Consider the following 15,098-nt stretch of genomic DNA (forward strand, 5'->3'; position numbering starts at 1 on the left):
ATGTTTGTGTCCGTGTTTTCGTCTAAGACGGGTGGAGAAAAGGCAAGGGAAGGGTACAGAGAGCTGGAAGCCACCTTTCTTTGGCTTTATTGTATTGTGGGGGAGGGGTGCAATGAGAAGACACAGAAGATTTTGCACCAATGGAAACCAGGCCATGTCGCCATAAAAGGGCCAGTAGATTTTCTTTCTTTTGTCTTTGCCCTGGACCTTGTGCATACCAGGCAAATGCTCCACCACTGAGTTACATAACTGACCCCTCCCCATTCTTTCAACTCCACCATTCCCTCTGGGAAAATGGTCAGAAGGACTGAGCAGGGGCTAGCCAAAGAGCAGCTATCACGGATGTGTCCCTTGGTGCCATGTATCCTCACCCTGTGCATACCAGTGCCTCCTCTCCGTTTTCTCTTTCATCTATGTCTCTGTTCATTTAACGTTAATAATAATTGTAATCCATAAAGGCGTTTATATTTATACTCTGTAACATATCCAGAGCATTCTAGAAATAAAACAAAGGGGTTTGGATGCCCCTATAGAAAAAATTATAATCTGGGTTCTGGGACCTATTTGTGTTATCTGTGAAAAATGGAAACTGCCCTCTACTCGTTCTTAATTTTTCAAGACGGAGGTAGTGGTGGGGAGAGAAATATTCGTTGCCATTGGCAACCGCTGTGCATGCAAGGTTTGGGGACTCAGCTTCGGTCCGGAGATCATATGCTATGCTTTTTGGGGGGTATAGGTCTTGCCAACCTGGGACTGTTTAGAGAGAGAAGGCCTTCTTTTCTGAATCTCTCTGATACGCTACAAGAAACTAGAACAAAAATTCTTGAGAGCATTCCAATCGAACAAAATAAAGACAATAGTATCTTTTCTTAGTCAATCCCCAACCCCAGGTGTCACACAGCTCTAAGCTAGGAGGGCAGCCCAGCTCTGTCCGCTGCACTGACCCATAAAGACATCTGGATTTCGGCAAGCAGCCTTGAACTCACCGTTTACCCAATGATCAAGCAGGGTGCCTTGCCTTTCCCTAGCCAGTGCTACCAAACCCCGATCATTTCCTGAGACCGTGTTACAGGTTAGAGAAGCTGAACAAAGAGACAATGAGTTGAGAAGACTTGAATCGTCTTACGGGAATTAAAAGGTTATCAGCTCTGGGTTTAATCCCGGTTCCAACGTTGATTAGCTGTTTCAACTTTGGCGTGTGACCCCCGCCTGTTGTGTAAAATGGGACTGTACCTCTGCCCACTTTAAACAGGTTTATCCTTGAGCATTCTCTGGTACCTATCAGTATTGAGTGGCCTCGCGCAAGTCACAGAACTTTTGGCGGGGAAAACGGAGGCTGCAGTTCTGCGCATTGGCTTTCGCTCTCGTAGCACCTGCCTTGCGCTTCTCCAGAGTTTACGCAACTAAAGCGCACTTGGCCGGTTACAGCAATGAGAAAAGCTGGGGTTAAAGTGTTGTAGGATCGAGGGGCGGGGTTGGGGAGGGTGGGGACAGATGAAGACTTCTGGGTGGGGCTTTGTGTTGGGTTTGCATGCAAGTACGGGATTGGTCGAGGATAAACTTCGACGACCTCCTCTTATGGGCCCGCCCTAGGATTCACTGCGCTTGCGCACGTCCCGCACTGTCGCGAACCCACTACGTGACCTTATGACGTGTGTCGCACTCACGTTGCCTGTGCGTCAGCGGCTGGCGCCGTCGCTGCTTGGCGGGTTGTCCAGGTAACCGCGGGAGTTGTCTCGGTCAGCAAGCATCCGAGACCTGTGTGCGTCATGCAGTTGAAGCACCTGAGGACCCTGCTGAGCCCTCAGGTGAGGAATCGCGTGACTCTCCCATTCCCCGGCTACCGGGCGTTCTAAAAGAAAAAAAAGTGGGGTGACAGAAGTTTATAATGTTGAGCGCCTACTGTGTGCAGAAGATTGAGAAAGATCTTTCAGTAGGCGACATGAATTGCTAAAGACTGCAAACTTTCATGGCATCGCATACATCATTTGAGTGCCAGGCCCCAAGCTTAGGCTCTAAGGGGTCGAGTTACGTCACAGGCTATGAGGGAGATTTGCATATCTAGACAATGACCATAAATCTACACAGGATGAAATAAGCGCAAGGCTGACGCTTCATTTGAATTGTGAAAGTGGGTCTCAGATTCAGAAGCTGCTGGGTTCTAGGAGAGGAGCCCAGATATGAAGGATAGGTTTGGGAGTGAAGGGATCGGAGTTCAGGTTTAGCACTGATTTGACCAAATGGTATCTCTGGCTTTAACCCTCATCATACGTGGCCTTTCTGTCATTAACTTCGTCATTTGGGTAAGAAAAGCTGTAGTGAAAGCAACTCCAAGAGCCTTAGGAGAGAGTTAAATGAAGTTCAACACACACACACACACACACACACACACACACACACACACACTCACTATAAACAGGGTTCGGTGGCGCTAAAGGCCGGAAATCCCAACAATTGGGAAGTGAAGACAAGAGGGTCAGGAGTGCATTCTTGGCTATATAGAGGATTCAAGGCCAGCCTGGGCTGCATGAGACGATCTTGAAAAAAGAAAAGAAAAATTGGTCCAGTGAGATGGTTCAGTAGATAAAGGCACTTACCACTAAGCCTGACTCCCTGGGTTTGAGCCCTGAGACCCACACAGGGGAAGGAATGAATCAATTCATGCAAGTTGTCCTCTGACCACCACACATGTACCTGTCCCACCACTCACAGTAAATAAATGTAAGGAAAAATTCTTTTAACTTTCTTTTTTATTTATTTATTTTTATTCTTTGTGTCTTTCACATCATGCATCCCGATCTCACATATTCCCCGTTCCCTTGCATCTGGCCTCTGCCCCTGCAACCTACCCCCCACCCACCCACAGACACACAAAATAAAATTTAAAATAAAAAAAAAAGGAAAAACAGAAAAAAAGGAAGAAAGGAGAAATCTCGTCATGGAAGCTGCAGTGTGGCACAGAGAGTCACATGGTATACTTGTTGTCCATGCATCTTTACATGTGTGGGTTCATGGCAGAGAATCACTGCTTTGGTTCGAGGCCCCTGGTCTCTGCTACACCGCCAACACTGGGGCCTCACCGGGACTCTTCCTGGACCTCCTGTTGCTGCCCTCTGTCGTGGAGGTGTACGGGAAAACGGAAAGGGCATTATGAACTGGACAGCTGTATGAAAAATGATAAAATGATAGGCCACAGGGAAGGACATCGAAATGGAGAGGACCGGCTAACACCACAAATGAGGCTGGCTGTGGGGAGACGGCTCTCCATAAGCATGAGCTCTCCAGCATCCACTTGAAAGCTAGGCACACCTGTAATCGCAGTGCTGGGGAGGCAGAGGCAAGGGGGTTAGAGCTCATTGGCCAGATTCATGAGCTCCAGGTTCAGTGAGAGAAGGGACCCTGTCTCAAAAAAAGATAAAGTGGACAGCAATTGAGGAAGACCCTTGATGTTGACCTCTGGCCTCTGCATGCACACCCAAGCAGGCACATGTGACCCCCAACATATAAAAAGAATAAGCTACTTGCAGAGGATGTTGCTGAGTAGTAGAGCATGTGCTTGGCATGCGTGAGCCTCTGCATGCGTCCCAAGCACTACAAAAAGAAATCCGTTACCTGATCATGGTGCTGCATGCCTGCAATCGCAGAATTTGGAGGCTTGCTGTGTGCTCAGAGCCAGCCTGACTACATAGCCAAGACCTCCTTTTAAAAAAATAAGAATAATGTGTGACTTTTAGAGTTTCCTGGAGAAGTAGGGTATAGTCCTACCTCAACTAGATATGCCATGCTTTATTGCCACCCATGGGAGGCCCGCCCTTCTCGGAATAGAAATAGAAGAGGGGTGGATTGTGGAGGGGGGGAGGGGAGGGAATGAGAGGAGAGTAAGGAGAGAAAGTGCAGTCAGGATGTAAAATAAATAAATTTAATTAATTAAAAAGAAAAAGAATAGCCAGGCATGGTGTCTCATGCCTTGAGGCAGGCAGATCTCTGTGAATTCAATCTCAGTGTGGTCTACAAAACAAGTTCAAGGACTACATAGAGAGACCCTGTCTCAGAAAAAAAATGGCAATAGTAAATAAAAGTATATGGCAGAATTAAGTCATTAATGCATATGCCACAACAGCATAAAGACAGAGTTATAGCTTGTGGAATCAAACATCATGGATTCAAATATTGCATCTGTCATCTAAAAACTGTATGTGTGACTGAGCCGCTTTCTTAATTTTCAGTGCCTCAGTTTCCCCATATGTAAAATGGCAATCATAATAGCTTCTGCCTCAGAGATACGAGGTGAGGTACTGACTGCGTGTCAAGGACTTATGAAAATGCCTGTTCTACTTTCCATTCCACTCAATCCCAGGCAGTCCAGTCAGGCACGTATTGCAGAGAAACGCGTCCCTGTCAATTGTGGGACTCGGGGATGTTTGCACTGTGTGAGGAGAGCAGAAGTTGATTAGAAGAAAGGAAAGCTGAAGGGATAGAGCCCTGGCTCAGTGGTAGAACAATAAAAAGTTGTACTCCTTGCTCAGAAAACTGGTACTGTTATCTGTCATTTCAAAATACCCTAATGGAAAAATTGGAAATAAAACCCTTTGGTCTCTAAAAAAGATGATGTCATGGTGCAGCTGGGCCAGATGCCCAGGATGGACTCAGCCTTAAAGGAGGATGAGCAGCCAAAGCTGATGAGGCGCCTGCACCCCCTTCTAGCCGTCGGTAGTGAATGGTTGGCTCATGACCATGATGGTGGTGCAGCTATTTTCTGGTTGTGGTTTGAGGATTTGGGGGCAGTGATTCCCCTGCTGGCTCTGGATGTATTTGGGATAGGTATAGAAAGTAAAGGTGTTGTAAGCCAAACCTCCAACATTTGGCATAGGAATCAAATTTTATCTCAGGAGCCTGAGAGGACAGCTGGCGAGGGACAAGCAGAGTAATTCACTGTGTGATGATCATGTATTTTCTTTTTTGATTTTTTTTTAAAGTCGGAGTCTCATATAGCTCAGGCTGGCTTCAGACTCGCTGTGTAACTGCAGGGGACTTTGAACATCTGACTGTCCTGCCTCTCCCTCCCAGGTGTTGGGATTGCAGACATGTGCCATCTTACCTGCCATTCCCATATTCTTTTTATTTGCTTACTCTTGTGCGGTGTGAAGGCTCACACCTGGGGACTGATGAATGCCAGACAAGCGCTCCATTATCTGGCTGTACCCCTGTTTTTGCATTGGTCACTTTCACCGCAAGCCATTAGTGGGCAGTTAACAGGGGAAAGTGATGTTGTTTATCCCGAGCCTCAATTCTAATTCTGTTGCTCCTTGTTTCCAAACTTACACCATCTCTCCTATTCCTGCCCAATAAATCCAAATCATTATCAGCCTCCAGAGGCCCTTCCTGATCTAGCCCAGTCTACACTTCCTGAGCTAGCCCAGTCTACGCTTCCTGCCCTGCCTTCTCTCTTGTTGGCAGTCTCAGCTTCCTTAAATTGCTGGTCCTTGACCAGAGCTTGACTTTGTTCATGCTACTCATTACATCTGAAGTAATTTACCATTCGATGACATCCCTTCTTCAAAGTTTAATCTTGACCATTTAAGCATAAAATTGTCTTGGGCTTCTCTAAATTATTACTACACTCATATTATTCTTATGGGACATTTCCAATTTCTCAGCATCCAATTAGGATCTGTGCTTTGCTCTTTATCTCTCTGTCGTCTTCCAGCCAAGTGTCTTTGACAGTAAAGTGCTGGAAAACATTAATTGAATGAGTAGCTATAAAGGCTAAAATTTATCAGATTAATTGATTTTTTTTTCAGTCGCAGACCTGAAAGATGGGGGAACAAGGAGGCCATTGCTTTTGGAACAGTTGATGTGTTACATTTGTATCATGAGTCTCAGAGTCACATTAGGGGACAAGGAGATGTGGCTTGGTAGTACAGGGTTTGCTTGTCTTGAGTGAAGCCCTGAGTCCTGTCCCCAGCATGGTATAAACTAGACGGGGTGGTGTACGCCTTGAATCCCAGCACTCAGGAGGTAGAGATAGGAGGATCAGACGTTCAAGTCATCCCTGCCATAGAGTGAATCTGAGGTCCATCTAGGCCACGTGAGGCCCTGGAGACTATTGTTCTTACAGTTCAGGTATCCGAGTACTTTGTCTCGTTTTGTTTAGTTTTGAGAGAAAACCTGTGACATAGATGTAGAACAACGATGTAGCACACGAAGACTGATGGACCTGGAGACGCTCTGTGCACTGGAGACCAGCGCCATGTTTACAGTACCCCTTTGCCTCTGCAGGATGGAGCTGCGAAGGTGACTTGTATGGCCTGGTCCCAGAACAACGCTAAATTTGCTGTCTGCACAGTGGACCGAGTGGTATTGCTGTACGATGAGCATGGGGAGCGGAGAGACAAGTTCTCCACCAAGCCAGCTGACATGAAGGTGGAGAGGACGCGCGTGTGCTCCAGCACATTATCCCAGAAAGCTGTGTGATCTGCCTTCTATCCATAGACATGGGCAATGGTCTACTCTATTTCTCGCTATAAACCTTCTGGTCTTTTGGGAAATGTGTGTGTTTTCTTTTCTCCTTCATTTCTACTCATTGTTTTTGTTTTTACTCCTAGTATGGCAGGAAGAGCTACATGGTAAAGGGCATGGCTTTCTCTCCTGATTCCACTAAAATTGCCATAGGACAGACTGACAACATCATCTATGTCTACAAGATTGGAGAAGATTGGTGAGGACAGGATGGGGGGTAGGCGGGTTGTGGCCACTAAAGAAGAGTTGGGCATGGGAAATGCCTCGCTGGGATAACAATGGCATCAGGTGTGGAAGGCAGGGACTCTCTAGAGCCGGATTCTGTTGTGTCCACCTCTGCCTGCCCCACGTGTCCTGCAGTCCCATCTCTGGAGGGATGAATATAAGCCAGCAGAAGGTTCCAAGAGCCAGTGCTATGCTGTGTCATTGGCACAGCTCCAGGGCACCTTGGGGACCCACTCACTTCTCCATCAGACCTTCCACAGAGGGACAGAAAGGGTTTCCGCTCTTGCCCCCTTTCCCCACTGACATTGGGAAGTAATTTTTAAGGTTGCTTCCTTGCCTTTTGTCTAACAGGGGAGACAAGAAGGTCATCTGCAACAAGTTCATCCAGACGGTAAAGTTCAAAGATGAGCCACACCTGCTTCTCTCCTTGTAAACGTAACCAGGAGTTGCCTTATTCAAAGTCTGACCCCGACATGACCTGCTAAAGGATGGTGTTGTCACCTACTTGAGAGCCTTGTGTCCCCTGCCTGCCTTCTCCCCCTGGAGAGGACTAGAGTGACGGAGTGTGGCGGGTGGCGGTTGTTGTGAGTGTGCCAGTCCACACAGGCGGCTCACCCTTTCATTCCTTCTCATACAGAGTGCTGTTACCTGTCTGCAGTGGCCTGCAGAGTACATTATTGTCTTCGGACTGGCTGAAGGCAAGGTAACGGAGGAGAGGGAAACACGGGTTAGGTATTAGGTGGGGATAGTGTCCTGGGGTGCCGGGCAATATGGTTCATCTTTCCCCTGGAGCTCAAGTGTGTACTTGAGAAGAATGCATGAGGATTAATTTTGTCATTTTGGGTTTTTACCTCTGTTTCTCGGTGCCTGGGTGACACTGTAAGTAGCCTAGCCAGAATTGTTTGGTTTTCAGGTTCGCTTAGCAAACACTAAAACTAACAAGTCGTCTACCATCTATGGGACAGACTCGTATGTGGTGGCGCTGACAACCAAGTGAGTGACAGAAGTAGACTGGGACTGTCAGGACAAAGCTGCATTTGATGGGAAGGGGACTGTCACAGGGTGGAAGTCCCTCCCTCTGTGCCCACCCCTCTGCCTCTGCCCTTCAGTTGCTCTGGGAAAGGCATCCTCTCAGGTCACGCAGACGGCACCATCGTCAGGTACTTCTTCGATGACGAAGGCTCCGGAGAGTCACAGGTATGAATGGCGCACACTCACTCTGGGGTGGGGTGGACATTGCAGGAGCCCTTCCGGGAAGCTGCATGTCTACGCACCACGACTGGAAGAGGGCGATCTTGGAGAGAAGCATTCGGTGCCATCACGGAGATTTGTGTTCAGGAGGCTAGAACTCACTATTTATAGGGAGGAGTGGGTGGAAGGGACCTTGGAAGAAGGGAAATAAAGACTGTAAGGGGGACAAAAAGTGAAAATTATTTCCATTTATGTAAATACATACATATACACAAATGTATGTGTGTGTATATATATATATATATATACATGTTTATGTAATGTATATACATCCAAATGCATAGGAGAAAAAAGTTAACAGTCCACCAAAATACCTCAGCAGGTAAAGGTGCCCAGTGCCAAACCTGACAGAACCCTTGCCATGCAAGGACAGAAGTGACTTCCACAAGTCATCCTCTGCCCTTCAACCGTGTGTGCACATGTACAAATGTGCGCACAAAAACACACACAAATAAATAAGATGTTAAAGAATTAACTATTTTCTTGGAAAAAGAAAAGATAGACATAAAGGGAAACTTTGCTATTTTGCCCTGTATAATTCAGTACTGTAGAATCATTTACACTGTGAGTTACCCACATAATTAATTCACTTTAGCCCTTCTTGAAGCCATGTACTCTCTTGGACCTAGACAGTGTTGGTTACTGTGTGTTGTCTCCTTTTGGGTGGCTTTACTAGTATGTACCAGAGGTCTCAACACACCACTGTGAGTGCACGGCCGGTATACACATGGCATGCGTGTGCTCATGATACAGAGACAGGTTGTGAAGCCTTCAGAATTAGGGCGTGTTGATGTGGGAAATGCTGGCAGGAAGACTCACTTTCTATCCGGGGTGGGATGGTCAAGACTGTGTGGATCAGCTACTAGGCTGGACAGTTTCTAGGCTGGCATTCGCAGCAAACAATTGAAATATTCTGTCTCAGGGGAAGTTGGTTAACCACCCATGCCCACCATATGCCTTGGCTTGGGCAACCAACAGCATCGTGGCTGCAGGCTGTGATCGGAGGATTGTGGCCTATGGAAAGGAAGGCCATGTGCTACAGACTTTTGACTACAGCCGTGACCCTCAGGAGCGTGAATTCACCACAGCTGCGGCAAGTCCTGGAGGCCAGTCTGTCGTGCTAGGAAGCTACGACAGGTAGGTCCCCTGGCCAGTTGCATCTTCTACCTTTCTCTGTGAGCTCTGCCCTAGCCAAGTTGTTCTGAACTGCAGCGGGAACCTAGACAGAAGCAATGTCTGTTGAAAGGGATTCTCAGACTGTCGTCTGCTTCAGGATGCGCTGTGCTGCCTCAGCCTGGACCCCACAGCAGAGGCCATCGCATTCCCCGTGTCCCCCGCCTCGTCCCCACTATGCCATTGTGTTCTAGTTTGAGAGGAAGGCTGAGTAGCTGTCTTCATCTCTAGTGCCTGCACTGGCATGGTCTGTAACGTAGCCGCGATTTGGTGAATGAATAAAGAAATAGCCAAGCAGCTAGGGTCAGGTCTCCTCTTTGTCTGTCTTCTTTATGTCCTTTCAGTCTTGCGTGTCTCCTTAGGTTCCGTCCTTTGACTCCTACACTTTGTTTCTTCCTCTTCCCACTCCTGGCTGTCCGTTTGTCTCACTTGTCCTGCTGTCCTGCTGTCTCTACTTCTGGCCTTTGTGTTGTTGTTGGTTTTTGAGACAGGGTCTCATTCTGTGGCCCCAGCTAGCCTGGAACTCACTAGGTAGACCAGGCTGGCCTCAAACTTACAGTGATCCTCCTGCCTCTGCCTCACCTGTTGGCATTACAGGCATGTACCACCACGCCTGGCATCCATCTTCTTACCTGCTCCTTCCCCCCTACTCCCTCAACTCCCCGCACCTTTTCCCGTCCCATTAGGCTGCCTCGCTGGTCTGCCCTTTTGCGTTTGCTTCCCTTTCTGGTAGAGTGAGATGCCTCCCTATAAGTACAGGCCTGTTTTCACTCTTTACCTTTCCAGACTCCGGGTGTTCAACTGGAGTCCTCGAAGAAGCATCTGGGAAGAGGCCAAGCCCAAGGAGATTGCCAACTTATACACCATCACAGCCTTGGCGTGGAAGCGGGACGGCTCCCGGCTCTGTGCGGTGTGTTATTAGGAGCCCCTTTCTGTTCTGGCGACTGTCTCCAAGCTACAGTAAAATAGAAAATATTCCCTATGCCAAGGGAGTCGCTCTACTCTGACACAAGAGAACTCCAGCTGCCTTGTGACTTCAACCTAAAAAAATCTACTGTTAAGGCAGGAAAGGGAAACTTAAACTTTTCAGGAGGCCCTGAGGGACATGCTTGTCCAGGACAGCCTGATTTCCCCTCATTGTCCAACCCACATGTGATCCCTGTAAGTCCTAGGATTGCCACTTTTTTTTTCTGATATGTTCAAAACCTGCCCACCCTTTTGCTGGCCACTTCTGTCTAGATCGTGATACTGAGGTCTGAGGTCTTGGAGGTATATCCAGATACCGTCCACAGCCAGTGCGCCGTGCATTGCCTTCCATGCTGTCCCTCTCTCTCTCAGGGCACCCTCTGTGGTGGGGTGGAACAGTTTGACTGCTGCCTCCGAAGGAGTATTTACAAGAACAAGTTTGAGCTGACGTATGTGGGACCCAGCCAGGTGAGCAGCTGATGGCCTATCATGCTGAGACCTCTCATGGCTCTTCTGTCCTTGTAACATTTCCCCACCTGCTGGCCACAGCCACAGTGTGAAATTTAACCTTCTTCCCTTTGGCAGAGCTGCCGCAGGGAACTGAATGTGTCAGGGCAACTTCTGGCAACCCTCCTGCTACGTAGTTGTTCTAACCCATAATAAGCAAAGGTTTACGCACTAGGCTCAGGAGTACAGGGATTGACGCCTGTATCTCCCCGGTGTGAAGCTGTCCTCAGCACCGCCCAATAGAGTTGTAGATGAGTAGGATCACAGGCGAACTGTAATGCCGCAGGACTCTGTTGTTCCAGAGACACGCGTCTCACTCTCCCGCTTCCCTTCCCTTGCGCTTATTACCGATTTGTTCCTGGATCTTTGAGTCTCTCCAGAAACATTTATCCTTTATCTACTGTTGTTAAGGACTGAGATCTGTTAAGGACTGAGAGCACAAAGGTAATTTATCTGTAAGACATCGTACAGGACCAGAGATGCGGCTCTTACTATTCTTACAGAGAACACAAGTTCAGTTCCCAGCGCCATGTTAGTGTCTCACAATCACTGGGACTTCAGCCTTGGGGATGCAACACCCTCTTCTGACGTCTGCTGGAGCCTGCACTCACCTTTGTACATATCCACACATGAAATTCAAATTCTTTTTAAAAAGACATTGTGGTCTGGCATGTGGCCACTGAGTTTGAGGCCAGCCTGGTATATGTAGCAAGTTCCAGGCCAACCAGAGCTATATGTCTCAAAAAAGAAAAAAATCAGAAGAGGAAGAAAAAGAAAAATCTTAGCACTTAGGAGGATGGCCAGTTGGAGGTCATCTTAGGCACATGATGATATAATAATGATAATAATAGGTACATAATTATATAACAGTAACGATAATAGAGTATTCTGTCTTCATAGGTAAAGAGCTTTGTACTAAGAAGTGTGGGAACAAAGTGAGTGATTAGTGTTACCGAGTAGAGCTCTCAGAATCCAATGGCCATGGACAGCCCAGGAGAGCATGGGGAAGTATTTCCTAGGTAGCAAACCCCTGTGTGGATGCAAGTGTTGTCCTATCAACAGCATCCCAGGCCGAGGGAGAAACAAGGCATCCTGGAGCTGCGTGAGGGACCAGAGCACCTTCGCTCTTCTGCTCTGGGAAGGCCTGATGGGTTGGACTGGTCCCTTCCCAGGTGATAGTGAAGAACCTATCTTCAGGGACCAGGGTGGTGCTCAAGTCCCACTATGGCTATGAGGTAGAAGAGGTGAAGATCCTGGGGAAGGAACGGTACTTGGTGGCTCACACATCGGACACGCTGCTGCTCGGAGACTTGAACACTAATCGCCTCAGTGAGGTAGGAACCGAGAGAGGAAGGGTGGGTAATGGGGTGTATTGGCTTGCTAATTCTGAAGACGCAGGGCTCCAAGAAGTAAGAGTCCCCAAAGGATACCATTCTGATACTATTTCCTGGAATATAAACTTCCACAGTCAGACTGGTTTTTGCTGCTGTTTCTCTCGGAAATATGAGGATCAGGGCAAGAGTCTGATACAGCACCTTTTGTGTAACGTCAAAGCCTCCCTGAACGCCATCTCTCTTCCTTGCCACTGACATCCTCCAGCCTGGTCTTGGGTAATTGTCTGCATTGTCTCTGACGTTTTCTCCTCACTTTTCAGATAGCCTGGCAGGGATCTGGTGGCAATGAGAAATATTTCTTTGAAAATGAGAATGTGAGTAGCCTCGATTCCCTGCCCCCATTTCAATAAGCGGAGCTTCTGGTCAGAGGGGTGAGTGGCGGGGGGAGACTGCAGGTAAAGGGTGGGGATGAAACAGGAAGACAGGGAGAGGTCACCCTGAACTACAGTGCCCCTTCCCCCACTTCTCTCCACACTGCCTCCATTCTTCCCCAGGTGTGCATGATCTTCAATGCTGGAGAGCTGACCCTGGTGGAGTATGGGAGTAATGACTCCTTGGGTTCTGTACGCACTGAATTCATGAACCCTCACCTCATCAGGTAACTGAACCCTGGAAATCCAGAAGGATTCCTTTGGGACTTCTAAAATGTGTGTCCCCAGATCAGGCTAAAAAATGTTATCCCATGTGCTGTTTGAGAACCCTCAGGAAGACCCTAGCTAAGCCCATTTTACCTTACCTTGTTGTTTCATGTTTCAGCGTCCGCATCAATGAGAGGCGCCAGCGAGGAATGGAAGATAATAAGAAACTGGCTTATCTTGTTGACATTAAGACTATTGCTATAGGTAAGATGCTCTTATAACTTTAATACTGACACAGGTACCTGTATTGCACTTGTGTATCATGGGATTGTATTCAGTGATGAACCTGAAAGGCACCAAGTAAGTATGTAACCTCATTTTTACAGTGTTAGAGGAAATGTTTTAAGTCCCTGTGGGCATGCCTTTATGAAGTGTCTAGCTATGGATACATTCATGCTCAGGCCTGTCAGAAGGCCTGTCCATAGAATTACCATGTTCTCGCGTCATATATCTTAGGGTCAGCAAGTTGTGAACAGTAGAGAAGAATTATCAACAAATTTAGAAATTTTCCTGTTTAGACATCATCAAATCCTAGACTCTTTAGAACTGGAAGGGCTGTATTTTTTATAGTTATGTTATCAGTAACCCTTATTATTAGTAACTAGTAACAATAGAAACAATTTGCATTTCACAAGTGTTTCATTTATAAATCTCCACTTTATGATTTCTGTCACCAAATGTTCCAAGCATGGAAGGAAGAACTAAGACTAGCTTAGGATCGTGCAGAAGGTGCAGAGACGAGCATGCCACATAGTATGTCATAGTAAGGATGGGATTGAAGTCAGCTACCCTGTCGGTACTTACTGCTCTGTGAGCTTACCAAAGTTACTTCATCGTTCTTAGTGTCTTCACCCACAAAGTGAATGAAGATAGCACCTATGTCAGATGGAAGCACTCAGATCCTTCCCTGCCACAGAATCCTTAATAAATTCCAGCTGCTGATAGTCAGGACATATTGTTAATACTTGCTTATCCATGCCTAGTTCTGTTAAGTCATAACTTTTTGTTGCATTTACATTTAGTTTTTTTTACCTCATCTCTTACTCATGGGCATTTAGAGAGTGGGTTGTTTGTTTGTTTGCTTGGTTGTTTGTTTTGGGGTTTTTGTTGTTTTGTTTTGTTTTATTTTATTTTATTTGAGACAGGGTTTCTCTGTGTAACCCAGGCTGACCTGGAACTCACTCTGTAGACCAAGCTGGCCTCGAAATCAGAGAGATCCACCTGCCTCTGCCTCCCATGTGCTGGGACAAAAGGTGTGTGCTGCCACAGCCTGCTAAGTATTAATTTTTTAAAGGTTTATTTATTTTAGTTGAGTGGATATTTTGCCTGCATGTATGTCTGTGTGCCGTGTGCATGCCTTATGCCTTTGGAGGCCAAAAGAGGGCATTGGGATCCCTGGAACTTGGTGGGTGTGAGCTGCCATGTGGGTGCTGGGGATTGAACCTGGGTCCTCTGGAAGAACAGTCAGTACTTTTAACCACTGAGCCATTTCTTCAACCCCTAGTTGTTTGGGGGTTTGTTGTTTGGTGTCGTTTTAATCACACTACTGCTACTTGCTGAGGTCCACGCTTAGAGCAGAATTGCTGAATCATAGGAGCAGCTGTGCCTTCAGCCTCACTAAGTGTCTCCCATTGCTCTCCAAAGAGGACGGTCAATGTCCTTTCCTCTCCCAGCCAGAGTTCCTAGTCTTCCGCATCCTTTCTAGGACTTGAAATGCACGGTGTGTGCAATGCCATTTCATTTACTTATTGATCATTTGGATTTCTCTTCTGTGACTTCCAGTTTCTCATCCCTTATTGTGAAAGTCAAGTGGCCTCTTTGTTAGAGATGTGAAATTCTTACGTATATAACCTCTGATGGTTACTTACATTGTAGATTTTTTTTCTCAGTATGTGTGGCTTGACTTTTCTCTCTTATAGGTATCTTTAGTATTGAGACATTTAAAAATTTATTATAGTTATTTATGTAATGGAACCGGCTGGGGGAAGCATGTATGCCATGGCACTCAAGTAGAAGTCAAAAGACAACCTGAGAAGCCGGGCAGTGGTGACGCACACCTTTAATCCCAGCACTCAGGAGGCAGAGGCAAGTGAATCTCTGTGAATTCAAGACCAGCCTGGTCTACAGAGCGAGTTCCAGGATAGGCTCCAAAGGTACACAGAGAAACTCTATCTTGGGGGAAAAAAAAAGACACTCTGAGGCAGTAGATCCCTCCTTTCCACTGTGTGGGTCTAAAGGATCAGACTCAGGCCCTGTAGCACACACCTTTAAATGTTCTTTTTTTTTTTTCTTTTTTTTTTTTTTTTGGTTTTTCGAGACAGGGTTTCTCTGCAGCTTTTTTAGAGCCTGTCCTGGAACTAGCTCTTATAGACCAGGCTGGCCTCGAACTCACAGAGATCCGCCTGCCTCTGCCTCCCGAGTGCTG

The 15,098-nt window shown here is 47.0% G+C and overlaps 1 protein-coding gene across 1 annotated transcript in view; it reads left to right on the plus strand.

Annotated features, from left to right (window-relative positions):
- Nucleotides 1–1,684: 1,684 nt before the first annotated feature.
- Ift172 (intraflagellar transport 172) overlaps nucleotides 1,685–15,098 on the plus strand; it is a 39,803-nt gene continuing 26,389 nt past the window's right edge. The window contains 14 exon segments of the mRNA XM_038318149.1: nucleotides 1,685–1,808; nucleotides 6,280–6,423; nucleotides 6,606–6,718; nucleotides 7,096–7,135; nucleotides 7,382–7,447; nucleotides 7,658–7,737; nucleotides 7,854–7,941; nucleotides 8,918–9,132; nucleotides 9,955–10,078; nucleotides 10,507–10,602; nucleotides 11,814–11,975; nucleotides 12,296–12,349; nucleotides 12,530–12,633; nucleotides 12,792–12,877. Coding sequence (XP_038174077.1) covers nucleotides 1,770–1,808; nucleotides 6,280–6,423; nucleotides 6,606–6,718; nucleotides 7,096–7,135; nucleotides 7,382–7,447; nucleotides 7,658–7,737; nucleotides 7,854–7,941; nucleotides 8,918–9,132; nucleotides 9,955–10,078; nucleotides 10,507–10,602; nucleotides 11,814–11,975; nucleotides 12,296–12,349; nucleotides 12,530–12,633; nucleotides 12,792–12,877 — 1,411 coding nt within the window. The 5' untranslated portion in view covers nucleotides 1,685–1,769.

The sequence above is a fragment of the Arvicola amphibius genome, chromosome 2, assembly GCF_903992535.2.
Source record: "Arvicola amphibius chromosome 2, mArvAmp1.2, whole genome shotgun sequence".
In the NCBI taxonomy this organism is placed as follows: Eukaryota; Metazoa; Chordata; class Mammalia; order Rodentia; family Cricetidae; genus Arvicola; species Arvicola amphibius.